At 38.7% G+C, this 19,630-nt stretch overlaps 1 protein-coding gene across 4 annotated transcripts in view; it reads left to right on the top strand.

The window, feature by feature from the left end:
* Positions 1–3,440: 3,440 nt before the first annotated feature.
* Positions 3,441–19,630, top strand: part of LOC124144541 (AP-1 complex-associated regulatory protein-like) — a 28,731-nt gene continuing 12,541 nt past the window's right edge. Inside the window, exons 1-6 of one of the 4 annotated variants that reach the window (XM_046513992.2) lie at positions 3,441–3,578; positions 6,695–6,746; positions 9,447–9,464; positions 10,563–10,583; positions 13,213–13,235; positions 17,433–17,487. In XM_046513992.2, coding sequence (XP_046369948.2) covers positions 3,514–3,578; positions 6,695–6,746; positions 9,447–9,464; positions 10,563–10,583; positions 13,213–13,235; positions 17,433–17,487 — 234 coding nt within the window. In that variant the 5' untranslated portion in view covers positions 3,441–3,513. The remainder of the gene's footprint in view (positions 3,579–6,694; positions 6,747–9,446; positions 9,465–10,562; positions 10,584–13,212; positions 13,236–17,432; positions 17,488–19,630) is intronic. The other 3 variants (XM_046513993.2, XM_046513990.2, XM_046513991.2) reach the window with 3 other exon arrangements.

Genomic DNA, 19,630 nt, shown 5'->3' with positions numbered 1-19,630 from the left:
AAAAGTAACAATTTGTCGTTAGGAGTTCAAGTTAGACAATCGGACAAAGAAATCTGATGAATTAATTCGTCGATATTTCAATACACAAAGGTGCTTTGTTTTTTCGTGGTCAGTAGGGATACAAAGTGATTTACAGGGTTACGAAGGTGTGTGTAGGTGTGTACCTGGTAAAAGGTGTAGTTATGCCCACTGTCAGCGACAAAAAAGGAACAGTTCAAAATTTCGATGTATGATAAAATCTTCATTCCTCAGGGTTAGTGTTAGTGTTGGTGTTGGGGGTGTTAATGTCCATGCAAGTTTTCCATCCGACAAAATCAACTCACCTGATTTACCTGTTTTATATAGTAACTAAACTAAGCAAGAAATGACAATGTGTTTTTTAGTAATACAAGTAATTCATTATTTATTTTCTTAATTAAGGGCTTTGTGTGTGTGTGTGTGTGTGTGTGTGTGTGCGTGCGTGTGCGTTTGCGTGTGCGTGTGTGCGTGTGGGGGATGGGGATGGGGATGGGATAGGGTTGGGGCGTGTGTGTGGGTGGGGTGGGGGATGGTGGTGGTGGTGGTGGTGGTTCTATAACTTAAGGAATTGAGTTGTTTTTTAATCCTACAATGAACTTGTTAACTGGTCCCTTACCTGAACAAAGCCCCGTAAAACCATAAGCCGCCTGTACGGTCAAATACATGTTTTATCAACAATACAAACACAAATTTATGCGACTCGGTGTGATTACTGCGGACAGATTAAACCTGCGCTCGAAGGATCTGGTGTCCAAAATGGCCACATGCATCCATCATGTATGTATGTGGGTGGCAGTCTTCGAGGAGCTTTGTCTATGTGTCACGAGGGTCATTTAGAGTGCCATCACGCCCCGTCAGTTTGGTCAGTGTACACGCTATCAATCCCTGGTTTTCCGGCTACCTGGTGACACAGACCACCGCAGGGTAGGTGTCCGCTTGCTCGCTGAAGATCAGTCCAGGGTCAGCAGATCGCTATCGAGTCGAGACAAATATAGAACTTTAATTATACATGCAAGTGATGTTCCTAGTTTTAGACGAAGGGGGTGCATTACCTTATCAAAGTTGTAGTGCAGTGAAACAAAGTAAGACCACGCCATTGCTTTTATTCCTACCACAGTTAATCGTGGTATACTTGTTGATGTCAATGTTCTCTTAACAATCGCCAGTAACCATCTTATCACATATATTCACATAAGTAATGTACTAAAGTTTCTTTGAGGGGCATTTAAAAGTTGGAGTACTAAGTAAGGATACGAAGGATGGTTTAAATCATGGGGTACCATGCAGGTATCAGATGAATGTAAGTCCCCATGGTCCCTAGTATGGTGGCCTAACTTTGGTTGCTGGCTATCTATAGTTCGGTTTATATTTTTTACATGTAATAATCGTACCTCTTTAACACTCGTTTGGAATACAAATCTGTGATAATCTAGTTATTTTACTGACCATCGTCGACTTGTTTTGTTTAATATGTGTAATTGTTTTACTTATGTTAGTCACTATATGGCTGATATCTTTTTTGATTTTCTCGTCACTGTAATGGCTAAAATACTGCCGATGTGACGTTAAATTTCAACTCAGTCACTACAGTGAAACTTCATTAAACAAGACGACACCGTATCCAGTGAACACGGATTAACACATTTTCGGATTAACGAAACATGGGTGCAGAGTAATGTTCACTCTAAGTTCCAAACATGATCACCTAGGAGACAGGATGTCCAGACTAACCAGGTTTCACGATATATAATTACATTGATATATATTTGTTAACTTTACCGCTTTTCTTGCCAGTAGCCCAATACCCAGACAATTCTGATGTATTTCTGATGAAAATTGGTATAGTATTAATATTGACTTTATGTCTACCATGACATTTCATCTTCACGTTCACCTCCAACTAATCAAGCGATAGTGCAATGGTGACTACATGTCAGTTTATGAAACTGGACGTTTCTATGAAAAGCTTTCTTTGAAACTTGCTTTCAGAATTACCAAACGATTTTAAAGGTGAATTTGTCACAGGCTAACATTGGCCAGTCCCAGCAGCAAGATGAAATCATTCAGCTACCGCCTGTTTCTGCTAACTCAAGTTGTCTGTTGCAGATGAATCTAGAAGTTGATGGTCATCACAATTACACAGCGACAATCTCAGTTATGCACAAGTTACAACTATACTAGAGAGAACGTACTCGTTGCTTGCTTTATTGTTGTTTAACGTCGCACTCAGCAATATTTCAGCTATATGTCATGTATCAACCAAGTCAACGAGCCTGACCACCCTATCCCGTTAGTCGTCTTTTACGACAAGCATAGTCGCCTTTACGGCAAGCATGGGTTGCTGAAGACCTATTCTACCCCGGAATCTTCACGGGTCTAGAGATAACTGTTCATACTAGAGATAGATTTCAAATGGGCAATGATCTTTGAGCCTACATGTATTGTCAAACTTCATTGCAACGGTATGGCAGCTATTTTTATTTTGTATTTTGTCCTATAATAGACCATATATTGGCATGTATCAACGCGAAACTGGATATTCGGTGTTCACATTTGGACGGGTAATTGTCAATGATATATATAGCGAAACACCTTTAATCTGGTCGGTACCGCTCTCTTTGATATTATACAAATTATTGTTAAATGCAAATTATTGTTAGAGTGTAATATGCCCTTTGTATAAAATTAAGAAAGATGTTCATCATGGTCACAGCCCAGATAACCGTGTTTCCGAACTAACAGGGTTTCACTGTATCATTTTTGTGTGAGTATTTTGATTTAGTGTAGCCATGACAACCACTACCACTCGGGTCCACTCGGCTTATTCCGTTTCCTATTTGACCGAGCACATTTAGGTTGAGGTGACCGAGTGAGCTACGTTTGTAGGGGTTTAAATGTACACATTTTAAAAATATAAAATTGAATATTTTTATATATATACTTATATACTCATATTCGCTATATATCTACAAGTATGGTATAGGTATTAATGGTAGGTATGTGTATTTTTTACGACTCATGGAACATCCGTCATAAAACATATGTCATGAAGATTGGATTTGAATGTTTTGTTTCAATATTTAAATTAGTGCTTGAACTATAGAGCATCTTGGATTTATTTAGTCATTTTGACTTTGATCTGTTGCCTCAATAATTAATAAATAACAATTAATTAAATAACATCAAATTAAGGCAACAGGTCAAAGTCAAAATAATTATATAGATCCAAGATGCTCTATAGTTTTTGTTATTTAAATAATTTTACTTATTAATTATATTTTCTTTAAATTTATTTTTATTTTGTATATATTTGTTTAATTATACTTATGGAGATATGTAAATTCAAAACTAATTCTTATTTCGCTATATTTCAGATTCGCTTTTACACCGACTACGTTTTTCATTTCCGCTTCCGTATTCGGCTGCTTGGAATCAAGGATGTGACATGTCACGAGTTTAAGTGATAATATCATGTATATTTCTTGTAGATAGTGAATGATTGTGGTCAGTTTCAATATGGGCAACTGCCTCAGGAAATGTTGTGGGCTGTTTGACAAACGGTAAGAATAAAAAACACTTAAAAATCTTCTGTGATTCGCATGTAATGTAAGAATGGAGGGCACGCCTCTTTTTTCAGTGATCACAACACGATCGACTTCATGTTTGTATATTCACTTACTTACCATGTATGCAACCTGATTTTAATTTGTTGTGTTTGTTATGAATAATATTGACATGTGAAACAATGATTTCCGGATGAAGTGAGTATAAATGCGTGTGACGGTCACTTGAACCGACCGAGTTGAGATCTGTAGTGTATTGATCTGCTCACGGCAGATGGAAAAGTGCATGGTCTGGCGTATTTAAGCCTGACTCACTGGCACACTGACATTTGTAAAACACAGTGTTACATGTTAACTAAAAACGTGCAACAATGGCCATTGTTGTGTGACGTTTGCTTGTCAAAATCTGTATTTCATCATATTTTCCATTTTCCAGAAATGTTTTCTAACCATATGCATTAGGTTATTAATTTATTTTTTCAAGTTGAGATATTTTACCATGATGTCAGGATTTGTGTTTGTATATTCTCAAATGGTAGTTGGTACATTGGGTTATTTGGTTCTGTAGAACATGTACAGTATAATACTGGAAGATTTTGCTATAAGATGTACATGATCTATCTCTTATGGATTACGGGGGACTTGGGAACTGAAACAATTCACTAATTTTCCTGATATCATTCCTATGTTATGATACACGCTGTCTTTTGTTCTGAATTCTCATACCTAATGTCATACACTATTTGCAATTATTTTCAACAGGCAGAATGTTGAACTGATCAACTGTTTGTGTTTCAATCTCATCTAGTGTGATTTAGTACCTTAGTTTACTGATTAATTTTATTTTCAATCGAATCATGTCTTGTACATGTATATATTGTTTGGTGTAATATCCTTAATCTATTTACTGATGTTCATCATGGTAGATCTCCTCACCATCATGATACCTTGTACCATTTTTTATTGGAAATATGTCAGTAAGGTCACAAAACTGAATATCATATGTGGAGTGACACTCAATCTTGAAATTGCAATTGTCCCAAGGGTTACTTTAAAATCAATGTCATTAAAAATCATATATTTTACTCCGATATGATGCCTCTCTGCATGGACACGCTGCATGGTTGGGTGACGACACACCCATCTTTTGAGTCTGATTAAACCTTATTGCACTTAAACTGCCCAATCTAAATGAAGGGTGTGCACCTTTAAGACCATTCAGATTAACTTCTTTTCAACCTTGATTCGACAATTTTGATTTGAACCCCAAACACAAAATTACTTCAATGGAACTTGGGTTTGGGCATAGATGTCATGCCACTCAGAAACAATGGCTGGGTCAGATATCCACAACAATATGATGTGGCCTGCCTTAGCTATTTACATTCAGAACTGGTTGTTTTGAGTTTGTTTTTGAGATACAGAAATCAGATATGCTGGTCTGAATGCTTTGATCATTCCTCCCTAGAATTTAGAAGCCTCAGTGCTGATTGGAAAGTTCATGTGACACGACCTCCTATGGAGATGTTGCCATATCTTTTACGCAGACATGTGTCGTATCAGAGTAAAATATTAAGATATTGCAGCGATAGAAACTAACAGGTTTGAACCACTAGTCCTTATAATGATAACTTACAGGGTTCCCTCGCTATTGCGCTCTTCAATATAGCGCTTACTCGGTTATAGCGTGCGGTAAAGCATGGCTCCCAAAATTAACTAACATTTTTAATAAACTCAAGTTTTCCAATGTCATGATGTTTTCCCCCCATCTTAGAAAACATCAGCTGTTCACGGCGATCACGTAACACCTGAAATGCCAGTCAACAAATCCGAACTGAAGTACGCAATTTGGTCCTATTATTATAATATCTGATTATAAAAAAAGATTTAATTGTTTATCTGGACTAATGTTTGCAATATATTTTATTAATTATATTCAAAATTTCATTCAATAATTATAATGATGTTTACAATAATTTCGGTGACATCTAAGCGAAATGATCGGTAGATCGCACAACTCACCATTATTTATAGCAATCATGGTCAGATTACTGCTATTGACGCCTTGAAATGAATTTTAGTTGCAAGAGAATGGATACACATATCATAAATGCTGTACCATGACTTGCTAAAAGTCATATTTGAGGCAGTTTGACTATGTTAACATAACATTTTCACAATCGAAATACATGTTGCACGGGAAGTCCCTAGGGTGACCGGTCCAATTGTTCCATACATAAAAGAATATCCTGCATATCACCTGTACCAAAGTGCTACGCTTATGATTCTTATGATTTTAAGTATATATATATAGTGGAAGCTGCAACTAAAAAAACACGATATTGGAATATATTATTGAATTTATTCCTGATAAAATAATTTCAGATACAATTTCTTCCAACCATTGAATAAAAAATCTTTGAAGTTGTATCATTGGGTACTTTTAAACTGAATAACCGGTAGATTGGGAGGAAACGTGAACAAAGCTGATTGCTATTTCCGGCTTACGAGAAAATACACATGGTAATCTTAATCTTTGCATATAAAACAATGCCTTGGAGAGCAGGAAATACATTTTAAATGGTAAATAATCATGTCTAGTGATGTTTTATATCAAATTTCATACTTTTATTGACCAAGTTTGTTATACCTGTTTATTCACCTGAATTCGCTGAAGGGATACGCTGGTTTTTTTTTGAAAGTGCATATTAATATCATAAACAACTTCTATTCTATTTTTTTTTAAACTCTGAAACGTGCAACATAGATAGTGTAAGGTAGGCAGAGCATGTTTACTGTTTTGTTGGTCATCTACCACCTACGATTCGACCTCTATTAAACCGCTGACCATCTATAACACTCATCAATTATTTGGACCCGAGGGTAGCGTTGTAGCCAGGGATCACTGTAGAGGAAAACACTTAAAAAAAGGAAAATTTTTACTAGTCCTTATCATACCTTAACTGTTGGGCAGTTTGGCAAGGACTATAGGACTAGTGCCAATATCTAATGCTGTATAGTTGGAATATTGCTGAGCATATCATTAAACCATACTCACTCACTTAAGTCAAAGCTTTGCATAAAATGTAATTGTTTCTTACTGTTTGTTTCAGCCGTAAGTATCTAAAAACTAGATACAATGTGGAGAGGGATTTTTCCATTGAGGTAAGTCTTACCAGGGTATATCATTGTATATCATTTGTGATGCAAGTGTTACCATATTGTATCTTACTCATCTAACCATGCTTAAATGGATTTAATCATTGCTCACTGGGGACAGAACGTGCATTCGTATTTATGAGGGCTTCAGCTTTTGAAATGATTCTGCTCTGTCACCAACATTCTATTTCTTTTGATGTAATTACCTTGCAGTGTTGTAAAGGCACCTTAATATAAAATAAGCAACATTTACAAAAGTGACAATTGTTAGGTGCGTGAATCAAACTCTAAATTCATCTTGTTTACTTGTACATAGAAAACAAAGTCACACTCTTCACTTTGCAAGCTTTGCACACTTCCTGTTTTGTTCCGTGATTGTGTGACATCAGTGGGACAGACTAGATGGCACCAAGACCCATTGATAGCGGTAATTCTGATGGGAAAGCTATAACTTAAAAGATTGAATGTAGCTGTGGTGCATCTCATGATCTAAGCAATGTGTGTAGTAACAAAATACTTGAACCTTTTGATATTCTATCTGCCAAGGAAAAACAAGTCATGTAACTCATTAGATCATTGATGCCAGTAATCAGATATTTCAACATGTTCAAGGACAAATAGAATAATGACTTTAGATTTAAAGACCTTTATATTTTTTAGTAGATCTCTAAAAGCAACAACAGCAGTTTTTGAAACATTTCTGGACACTGGCACACAGTAATTGTTTGATCAAAAATGGCTGTGGGAATCTTCAGATAATAACAATAAACAGACAACCAAGTACATCATTGTGCATAGGTTAACATTTATTTGATTACCCTTATGAATGAACTGTGTTAAAGTGAGGCCCGTTCATATATATATATCGGGGCACTAGTGACCCAGTCGTCTAAGGTGCCACAATTCGCTGTGCAGAGTTGCATCCTTTGGGCATGCCAGAAACCTTTGATTGTGGGTTCAATCCCCTTTCCCCCCGGTTATGTTTCTAGGTTTGTCAGCACCGTACCATTGCTCGTAGGTTTTACCAAAATGGTCAACATTGGAGACCTGCATCACTTAGGGCTTTCCTCCCACATAAAGCTGACACGCTGTGATACAACTGGACTACTGTTTAAGGATGTGTTAAAACAAACTCACACACTCACTCACTGACTGTAAACGTATGGTATGGTTTTATGAGGGGCTGTGGGGTAGTGTATTCAAATTGAAGACCTAGGTTTCGTTGCCTCTGTACAAAGTGACAGTGTGAAGCCAATGTTTGGGTGACCCCTATATTAAAATGAGATCTTGTTATCGCTTCCACTAAACAAAGATCTGATGACATCCCTTTATGGGTCACGACAGACCAACCTTTTGCTAACTTTGGCCAACCAATAGAATGACTGACAAGAAGTTGACATTAGCCAACGGCACTTGTTTCAAAGTGGCGACTATGCTTTGAAACATATTTTGACATGTCTCGATTAAAAATTTGAAAACTGAACAAAGGAACATTCTGGAATGGCTAATAGATGGCCTAGATTGTATGGATTCTGTCATAAAACCTGTAACTGTGGTTCGAAATACCCAGAGTTAAATCTTTTGAGGTTGCATGATTAGAAAATATATTCCGACTGTCACTTTCCTGATCTGGTAAGCGACGCTCTGATAGTCAGATGAAAGGTCGTTCTGATGTGACCTGAACTGGGATGTCCTTAGTTCTTTGTTTAGCTATTGTGAGACCTAAGATCTGATTTTAAGGCCACAATAAATAGAATAGATTTTCATCCATAATTTTTGGAAGTGAGACATTTAAAAATACATATTGAATCAGAATGTAAGTTTTTTTCTAAACTGATGAAGGCATCTGTGTACATTAACCTGATGGGATGAAGCACTGTCTGGTATAGGACTATAACAATAGTCTATTTCATCAAGTAAGTAAGGAAGAGAACAGAGAGAAACATCCAGTTTCTCTAGCTACTTAGGGACAGTGAAATGATGTGAAGTGTTTCTTTGTAAGAGGGGGGTGAAAATCTATTAAGTTATTTATTATGGCCTAATATACCTGGAATGTTTCGAAAAGGGGCGTAAATCCCTACCCACGGTAAATCAACTCACTCAAATTGTTAAGCCTCATTAGCATGATTAGATATGTCAAGACTCGTGAAGATCCAGGTCAGAACAGTAACCCAGAACAGTCTTCAGCAACCCATGCTTGCCGTCACAGGCGACTATGCTTGTCATAAGAGGTGACTGGTGGGATTGGGTGGTCAGGCTCGCTGACTTGGGTGATGCATGTCATTGTATCCCATTTCTGTGGATCAATGCTCATGATGTCAATCACTGGATTGTCTGGTCCAGACTCGATTATTTACAGACCGATATGTCAAAGTAGTGCCATTATGCGATGTATGGTCCTCTTTGTTGAAGTGATAAACATCATAAACAGCTTATGCTATTTGATGGAATCAATGTCTTTTTTCATGATAACATGACACAATGATTATCTCTCGTGCATGAGTGTGGAAATATCAAAGTTGTTCCTCGATGTGTATGTGATAAGTATAAGATAACTTGTCTCAAGACAAATGTCAACTTTTACTGTTTACCTATCTTTCACATCTTCAGGCAAGGTGTTTTACGTGAAGTTAAATTAGCATATATCTATTTATGACATGGAAATGTCGGAGAAGGCGATGATGATCAAACTATTTCTATTTTCAGCAACCACCATATCCAGAGGTATACCTAGCATATTATATCAGTGTATTGACCCAGCATATTTATCATGTTAATCATCATTCATATATCTTGTGTATATCATGTCAAGTTCCTTGTTTCTAAGACCATTATTGTCTTGTGAAACTGAGTGAAGGCTTTTAAGAAAGGACTAATAAGGTCACAATACAATGTAAGTTTCATATGCATTTCCCATGTGTTTCTGACCATCTCCATGGTTTAGAGGTAGAGCGTCCTCCGGAGAGCGGAAGGTCCGAGGTTTGATCCCCGACTGCGTCATGCCAAAAGACGTTAAAAAATGGTACTTGTTGTTACCCTGTCTGGCGCTCGGCATTAAGGGGCTAAAACAAGGACTGGTCGGCTCGGCTTCAGTATACTGTGTCTAAGTGGGGTATTCATGTTAAACTATGGCATGATATCTCATTTAGCTGGCACTATCAATCAGCATCACTCTGGACTATTACATGCAGCAACACATACACGCACGCGACGTTAAACTGAATTTCACCTCACCCATGTGTTTCTCATGTTACATCATGGTATGTCGATTGAAATTGGTAATGTGATTTCATGCTGGCTGTTTTGTAGCAGATGCTGTTCTTAAAACATGGCTCTGATTTGAAAAGACTTTTGAGTGCTTGAATTAATTTCTCGTGCAGCAAGTATAGTGTTTTAAAAAATGTTTGCAGTGTTTGTGAAGCTGGCTGCTTTTGATGGCATTGATCACAGTTTAAGTCACAACTGTTGGCTTGCTTGAAAAAGAAATTATTTACAGGCTGCCATAATCTGGCTGAAATATTGATGACTGTGGCATAGAACAACATTCACTCGCTCTCACATTCACTAGTATTGTTGAAAATGTAACATAAAGCAGTTACCTAAATAAGTATTTTTCAATCATGAACAGTTAATGTTACCAGTTTACAAGGGAAGATGAAGCCATCACATAATTGTTTTAAGGAGCATTGTAATATTTGAACCAATATTCCCAGTGTGAGAACCATGCACTCTCCCAACATGCCCAATAGCCACAACTTGGTACCAGCTTTGTTCCCACGTCAGGCTTACACCATGTACACCTCATCCCTGTTTTTCTTTCAGTTCGAGAACTTGATGGATGATGTAAGTACTCACAACCCCTCTTAGAGCTAAAGAAAATACTAGTGTTTCTGTATCCATGGTAACATGACCATACCTGCACTTCAATGCAGGGCTCAATTTAGGAACTTGATTTATTTGATGTTGACATGAAAACCTAGTTGCACCAGACAAAACCACATTGCACCCTGGTCCCATTAATTTATCAATATTGAAACATGTGCACATTATCTTGAAGTACCCACAGATTGATGTCAATCCCTAGAAAGCATGACAAATTACACATAAAACAGGGATTAGTGATGTAATAAGGTAAATAAATCTTAGAGGTATTGAGTGTATGTTTTCTATGATCCACACTTGTGTGGACAAATTTGAAAGATTTTGACGTGCACTAGGTGCATGTAGACATAAATATTAGGTTACATTTTTCAATAATAGGTTCAGTGGTGCATATTTTATATAGCTAAATCGAGCCCTGCAATGGATATTCTGAAATTTTAATACAGTTGTAAACATGGTAAATAGTTGTTGAGAAATCTTTGTTTAATGTTTTCTTTTTCTTACCAGTTTATGTCATGTATGGTTGGGCATGTTACCTGAAACACAAGTATTTATTGTTTTGGCCTTACACCACATACACTTTCCTCTTGTGTATTTCTACTGACTCAGGTCACTCTTCTTATGCTTGTGATGTTAATAAGAAGCTAATATACTGGAAGGCTTGATTTTCAGGTTGTACCTCCCTGTGGGGATTGTGAGTGTCCCCAGTACACCATGCTTGTCTCATCTTGTGAATTGGGGCGGTCGGGTAGCCTAGTGGTTTAAGCGTTTGCTCGTCACGCCGAAGACACGGGTTCGATTCCCGACATGGGTACAATGTGTGAAGCCCATTACTGGTGTCCCCCGCCATGATGTTGCTGGAATATTGCTAAAAGAAGCGTTAAAACATACTCACTCACTCATCTTGTGAATTACAGAGCACAAGTAGCCCCCAGTACCCTATGCTTGCCTCATCATTCGAATTACAAGGCACAACTTGTCTCAGTGCCCATGCTTGTTTCACTTTGGGAATTACAAGGGCATCATTCGTCCCTAGTACCCATGCTTGTCCCCCACATGGGAATAACAGTCCTGAATTCCCATGCATCATTGCATGTTGTAAGAGACTACTTAAATGTGGATCACATGGTTGAGGAGTGTGACTTGACTGATTGTGTCATCATACTCCAAAGACATGGATTAATGCTCATGATATCTACCACTGGTTTGTCTCGTGCAGATTTGATTTTTTACTGGCAGTGATACAGCTGGAATACTGCTGTCTGCATCAGAAAACAGCACTCAGGAGTACTCAGGAATTACACACCATGTCAAAGAACCTGTGGACAGTTATATTAACATCATCAAATAATTTAGATTTTGAAACATCCTATCCTAGTTATATCCTCCTATTGCTGACAAGTAGACACCCTTGATGCTAACAAATCATGAAGTTGAATACCTGAATGAATATAACAATTTTTAATATCCAATTTTTACCATATATATCTTATTAAAAAATATCATAGCACTTACTCAACATGCTAAACTTATTCCAAATGTTATTTTTTGGATAACCTGAACTGCAATCTTAACTTAGTCTAATGTTCCTTCTGTTGAACCCTGTTTGTCTGGATTAACAAATCTTTCTGATCTTCATGAAGTCAGTGTTACAGAATAATGCAGCCTCATTATAATCTGATCTTTTCCCTGATATGATACCTCTCTGTGTGAAGATCTGATGACACCTCCATAGAAGGTCATGTCAGCTGACCCCGGGGAGAACGTTCACCGCCCATTCTAAAAGAAGGATGTGTGGGTTCTTGAGCCAGTCAGGTGTCAATTTTCTAAAATGGTTCAGTTGCATTTTCATTCCACTTTGATTTGATACTTTAATTTGTACAAACGAAAACCACACAGAACTGACTATTCCTTTGATGGCACTCCGTTTAAGGTGTAGACACCACGGCGCCAGGTGTATAAATCATCCACACCAATATCATGGCATGGCCTTAGTTCTCTACATTCAAAGCTTACCGTTTTAGTTTGTTTTCGAGATACAGAAATCAGATATGCTTGTTTGAAAACTACGCTTATCTGTACAGAGAATTTAGAAGCTTTGATGCTGATTGGCTGAATAGAAAGTTCACTTGACCCAACCTCCTATGTAGGAGGGGCGGTCGGGTAGCATAACGGTTAAAGTGTTCGCTTGTCATGCCGAAGATCCGGGTTCGAATCCCAACAATTTGTGATTTGGGTACAATGTGTGAAGCCCATTTCTGGTGTCCCCCGCTGTGATATTGCTGGAATATTGCTAAAAGCAGCGTAAAACCATACTCACTCACTCACTCACTCCTATGTAGGTGTCTTTAGATCTTCTCAAAGTGATGTATAGTAGCAAAGTAAAAGATCTAATTTCATTGTTGCTTGTATATTTACAAGATATATTTCGACAATGCCACCAAGAATTGTGTAGGCACCAGTGGTTCAGGTCCAATAGGTTCTGGACTAACAGGGTTTCATTGTGAGGGTCATAATCATATTTGAAAACTATATTGTAGGTGAATGTGTAGAACGCCATCCATCATGTGTTGCATGTTGTTTGTTCCAGGAGCCTCAGGATGACATGAACCGGTGAGTGTTGTATGAAGATGTTGTACACTGTTGTAGTCCATGTATATAACAGTTGTAGTCAATTACACACGATGGGAAGACCCCGCTTTTTTAACATTTCCTGTCAGCATGATCTTGGTTCCCGATCTGTTCATTTTCCAGGACATTGGCTAATTGACGTCCAAAATGTGCAAAGATATTTTTTCATATTTCATAGAGATATAGAAGAATGTCCTATCAGAAGTTGATGAAATCTTAAAATGTCTTAATGCCATTTGTCTCCAGCAACATCCCTGCCCATACAGCAGGCTTGGTAGCCAGAATAAAAAAGATGCTTTGTCACATAAACTTCCAGAAGATCCTAGACTGAACTGTGAAAAGGCCCCCTGAGGCTGATGCTTAATGTATTTACCAATTTTGAACCTGGGAATTAGGTGGGTGACCTGGAGGTGTGTCACCTGACCCCATGATGTGGATCAGTGTTAAATCTATCAACCATTGGTTTGCCTTGGCTTGGCAGCCATAGCTGGAATTTTGCATAAACGTCAAGAATCCTATGATTTGGACTGAGTATGGTGTTCATACCTGTGCTCATTGGGGTCACAAAGTGGTAAACGTCTAGGACTGGCATCACCTTCCATGTTGTAATTGAAAACCTGTCTGAATTCCATGCAGGGTAGTAATGTCAGGTCTTGAAACATATCCTGGCACTATTCTCAAATACTTGTCATATGATTGTTTCCAGCTCAAATTCGAAATGGATTACAGTAACTATTTGTTGTAGACATGGCTATGAAACATGTTTCATTATCTTGATTGTGATTGAACTATTAGATTCAGTGATAAGTGATAAGTGATGTATATTTTGGATCATTTTGTTTCTATTCTGCAGTTGGAAGTTATATTTCATGTATTTTTATTTAAGCATTACATTATTTTCTCTGATTTCTTTCTTTAAACTTCTTACAAATTAAGACAAAAATCAGCCATAAAACCTGTTAAGATCAAATTGTGATCTTAATTGAGTTGTAAAGAACAACCCTGAGTTGTGACCTTGATGGTGATCTGAGAACAACCCTGAGTTGTGACCTTGAAGGTGACCTCAGAACAACCCTGAGTTGTGACCTTGAAGGTGACCTCAGAACAACCCTGAGTTGTGACCTTGATGGTGATCTGAGAACAACCCTGAGTTGTAACCTTAATGGTGACCTCAGAACAACCCTGAGTTGTGACCCTGATGGTGATCTGAGAACAACCCTGAGTTGTGACCCTGATGGTGATCTGAGAACAACCCTGAGTTGTGACCCTGATGGTGACCTCAGAACAACCCTGAGTTGTGACCCTGATGGTGACCTCAGAACAACCCTGAGTTGTGACCCTGATGGTGATCTGAGAACAACCCTGAGTTGTGACCCTGATGGTGATCTGAGAACAACCCTGAGTTGTGACCCTGATGGTGATCTGAGAACAACCCTGAGTTGTGACCCTGATGGTGATCTGAGAACAACCCTGAGTTGTGACCCTGATGGTGACCTCAGAACAACCCAGAGTTGTGACCTTAATGGTGATCTGAGAACAACCAAGAGTTGTAACCTTAATGGTGACCTCAGAACAACCCTGAGTTGTGACCCTGATGGTGATCTGAGAACAACCCTGAGTTGTGACCTTAATGGTGACCTCAGAACAACCCTGAGTTGTGACCCTGATGGTGATCTGAGAACAACCCAGAGTTGTGACCTTGAAGGTAACCTCAGAACAACCCTGAGTTGTGACCTTAATGGTGACCTCAGAACAACCCTGAGTTGTGACCCTGATGGTGATCTGAGAACAACCCAGAGTTGTGACCTTAATGGTGACCTCAGAACAACCCTGAGTTGTGACCCTGATGGTGATCTGAGAACAACCCAGAGTTGCGACCTTAATGGTGACCTCAGAACAACCCAGAGTTGTGACCTTGATGGTGACCTCAGAACAACCCTGAGTTGTGACCCTGATGGTGACCTCAGAACAACCCTGAGTTGTGACCCTGATGGTGACCTCAGAACAACCCTGAGTTGTGACCCTGATGGTGATCTGAGAACAACCCTGAGTTGTGACCCTGATGGTGACCTGAGAACAACCCTGAGTTGTGACCTTGATGGTGATCTGAGAACAACCCTGAGTTGTGACCTTGATGGTGATCTGAGAACAACCCTGAGTTGTGACCTTGATGGTGATCTGAGAACAACCCTGAGTTGTGACCTTGATGGTGATCTGAGAACAACCCTGAGTTGTGACCTTGATGGTGACCTCAGAACAACCCTGAGTTGTGACCTTGATGGTGACCTGAGAACAACCCTGAGTTGTGACCTTGATGGTGATCTGAGAACAACCCTGAGTTGTGACCTTGATGGTGACCTCAGAACAACCCTGAGTTGTGACCTTGATGGTGACCTGAGAACAACCCAGAGTTGTGACCTTGATGGTGATCTGAGAACAACCCTGAGTTGTGACCTTGATGGTGACCTCAGAACAACCCTGAGTTGTGACCTTGATGGTGACCTGAGAACAACCCTGAGTTGTGACCTTGATGGTGATCTGAGAACAACCCTGAGTTGTGACCTTGATGGTGATCTGAGAACAACCCTGAGTTGTGACCTTGATGGTGACCTCAGAACAACCCTGAGTTGTTACCCTGATGGTGACCTGAGAACAACCCTGAGTTGTGACCTTGATGGTGATCTGAGAACAACCCTGAGTTGTGACCTTGATGGTGACCTCAGAACAACCCTGAGTTGTGACCTTGATGGTGACCTCAGAACAACCCTGAGTTGTGACCCTGATGGTGATCTGAGAACAACCCTGAGTTGTGACCTTGATGGTGATCTGAGAACAACCCTGAGTTGTGACCTTGAAGGTGACCTCAGAACAACCCTGAGTTGTAACCTTAATGGTGACCATGTGGAAAGAGTAACCCAGAGTTGTGACCTTGATGGTGACCATGTGGAAAGAGTAACCCTGAGTTGTGACCTTGATGGTGATCTGAGAACAACCCTGAGTTGTGACCCTGATGGTGACCTCAGAACAACCCAGAGTTGTGACCCTGATGGTGACCTCAGAACAACCCTGAGTTGTGACCTTGATGGTGACCTCAGAACAACCCTGAGTTGTGACCTTGATGGTGACCTCAGAACAACCCTGAGTTGTGACCTTGATGGTGATCTGAGAACAACCCAGAGTTGCGACCTTGATGGTGACCATGTGGAAAGAGTAACCCTGAGTTGTGACCTTGATGTTGACCTCAGAAGAACAACCCTGAGTTATTGTTGTGGTTGAGATGGTGTTTCATTCACACACTGCATATGCTTGTCCTATAAGGAGACTATATGGATTGTATGTCAGGCTTGGTGATTTGGGTGATTGGTACCCCTATGTGTACCCCGACAGCGATATCACAATATCAATCACTGGTTTGTCAGGTCAGGACTTCCGTCTTTACAGCCAAACTTTATATTAGCCAAATTTGAACAAACAATAAAATCAATATTCAAACTCTTTTCACAATTGTATGCATGGTACTCATTGTATGAGTTAGTATACATAGTTTATTTTAATGAAATATGTACGACAGGTGTATTTCACGGTTATGTTCAAAGAATTTATCAGCAAGTAGATAATTGTTTAATGAAATGTTTGCACTATTGGCTCTCCCATCTGATTCTGATGCTGCACAAATTGAAGTGTTTGAAGGAAGACAGAGGTAGATAATGTAGTATTGTTGTAGACGATTGATGTAGTTGATATTCCAGTCTCAAACTATTTATATCTAATTGTCTACACTTAACTGATCACTTTTGCTTCGGGCAAAAGACCCTAATAGAATCTCTGTCTTTTTATCCAATAAGTCTGTGAGTAATGCCAACTAGCTGTATTAGGCTTGCTTGAGTTCATTGGGACCATCAAATGCCAGAAAACTGTTTTATGTTTTACTGGAGCTCATGAAACCAGAACACAGCCAGTAGGGGATGTAGACTTTTTATGCTTCTCTAAATGTCACCAAGATGTACTCGACACAGAGTTCGACAGTACCCATGCTGTTGAGAAAAAGGGTCCTGACTGATTTCAGTTCTTCTGTGAAGATGCTGGAAAACTGTTCAACTAAAATCATTTGAATGCGTATGTTTTCTTGCTAAACATTTTGTCTTTCTAAACCTCTCATTGCACCCACCCCGAATGCAGAGGACAGCTAGAGTTAACTAGCGGCCCTTTCACAGTTTCCAACTATGTCAAATGGGTAGGTGCCCAAACCACTCAACACTTGTTCAGTCCCACTGTCCATCCATTTATTCTTCTTTTCTCCTTTGTCTGCTGTCTATAGTCACATCATCCTCAATAATCCAGTGTATTATACGCCCATTTTAGTGTGATAATACCCTGGACCGATTCCCTTCATTTAGTTAGAGACTTGGCCGTCTCCTGTCACCAACTAAGCACTGGATTTCTCTCACTCAGTGTGATCTCATTGGGTGGCCATTTTTATTGTCATGTCTTCCAAATGTGGCTCAAAACAATAAAGCTATAGTAGCGAATAGGCCTGGGGGTATTTATCCAAATAGAAGGGAGATTAAATACACTGGATAATCGAGGATGTAGTCACAGCTGTAGTTTGTGTTGTAACCATGCATCAAGACAGCAGACATTAGCATCAATTTGTCAGCCATCTTAACAATGCTTATGAGGCACCTGTTGCAGTAGATACAAGCCAGACACGCTTTTCTCGATATGTGGCGCTCTGTGAAGTGTTGGCTGAAACACCTGTTACTCATTATCTGTGGTGGAATAGTTTAATAAAATGCCTTTATTGTAGAAATTGTTACAGCTGAAAATGAACATTAGTTAAAAACATGGAAAGAACTTAAATATTATCAAAAATATCAGCGACATAAAATCTCATTGATGAAAAATATATTTTCTCAATTTAACTATCTAATGGATATTAGGATGGATGATTATCATTGCAGTTTTAAAAAATTATACATTCGCTATCACTCTTTGGGGGATCCAATCCATTAGTCTATGAAATATATTGCACTTTGCTGTGAGTATGATTAATATGGTTCATAACAATGGCTGAATCATGGCTACAGATGGACAGTTGGCCTGAGGCACTGCCAGTTGCTCTTGTACATGATTTACGCAAATAAGAGAAATACTGTTTGACTTTATTATTACATCCATATTAGAGTTAGCACCAAGAGTAGGATTGGCTCTGGTAATCTGATAAAGAAGACACAGAAGATGTACTCAGGGGAAGTAACTGTGTAAAATGCAAAATCTATCACAAATCACTGTCAAAACATAATGATTTTTTTATTGGAAGATTACACGAAATACAGCTTTTCCACTGGATGAGAGGTTGGTCACATGACCGCGAAACTTCATAAGTGTGTGAATTATGTTTAAATTTACCTTAGTATCTATTGGATACATCTTTTCAATCACCTTTCAATAATCAGCCAATTAATCAGTGATGACTAACACAGGTTCATTAACAACTTCGGAAATCTCTCCCTTCACGTTTATTGTGTCGGCCATTTTAACGTCTTGTACTTGATGTAATTATTACGACGTGCTGTCATTGTGACTTACTTACTGAGGTAGTTCTTAAACTTTTTCATCTAATGAGGATATTATTTGAATCCATTTGTTGTAAAGAAACTACGAAAGATGTTCCTGTAGAACATGTTGAGCATACATACGCTCATGTCACTTCTTGTTTGGAGGAACTATTTTGTTCCGTGATACAGCTGTTTGAAATATGGCTATCAGTGTAAACATTTAGTCACACATACTAAATATAATTGCGTATAGGTCATGGTCTACATCCTTTGAGGTTTAAAAATAGTGATTTAAAAAATGAACCTTCATACTCCAATGAACTCACACAAAGTGAAAGTCAATTCTTAATTTGGCATTTTATAAGTCAACTTGCTTACATGATTTCTATGTTTCTCAATAATAATTACAGTAATGTTTGGTATCTGTCATGTGACACTGAAACTGTTGCCATGAATATCCGGGGAAGCATAGGTCTCCAGCAACCACAGTTTGCCGTAAACAGGATCGGATGGTCAGGCTCGCTGACTTGGTTGATGCATGCCATCGAATCCCAATTGCGTGGATCGATGCTCATGATGTCAATCACTTGATTGTCTGGTCCAGACCTGATTATTTTGCAGACAACCGTCAATTAGCTAGAATATTGCTGAGTGCAGCATTAAACAACAAACAAAACAAACTGAAACTGTTGCGTTTTTAAAGTGTTTGAGTATATTGACTAGGAGTTAGTTTTTTACTACACATTGGGGAATGGCATGCTGTAGCTGTTGTATTGTTTTTAGAATTAAAGTTTTGTTGTTTATTATTTGTATGATTTA

The sequence above is a fragment of the Haliotis rufescens genome, unplaced genomic scaffold (assembly GCF_023055435.1).
Source record: "Haliotis rufescens isolate VD_foot unplaced genomic scaffold, xgHalRufe1.0.p SCAF_11, whole genome shotgun sequence".
Lineage (NCBI taxonomy): Eukaryota > Metazoa > Mollusca > Gastropoda > Lepetellida > Haliotidae > Haliotis > Haliotis rufescens.
This window is presented reverse-complemented; position numbering and strand designations above follow the sequence as displayed.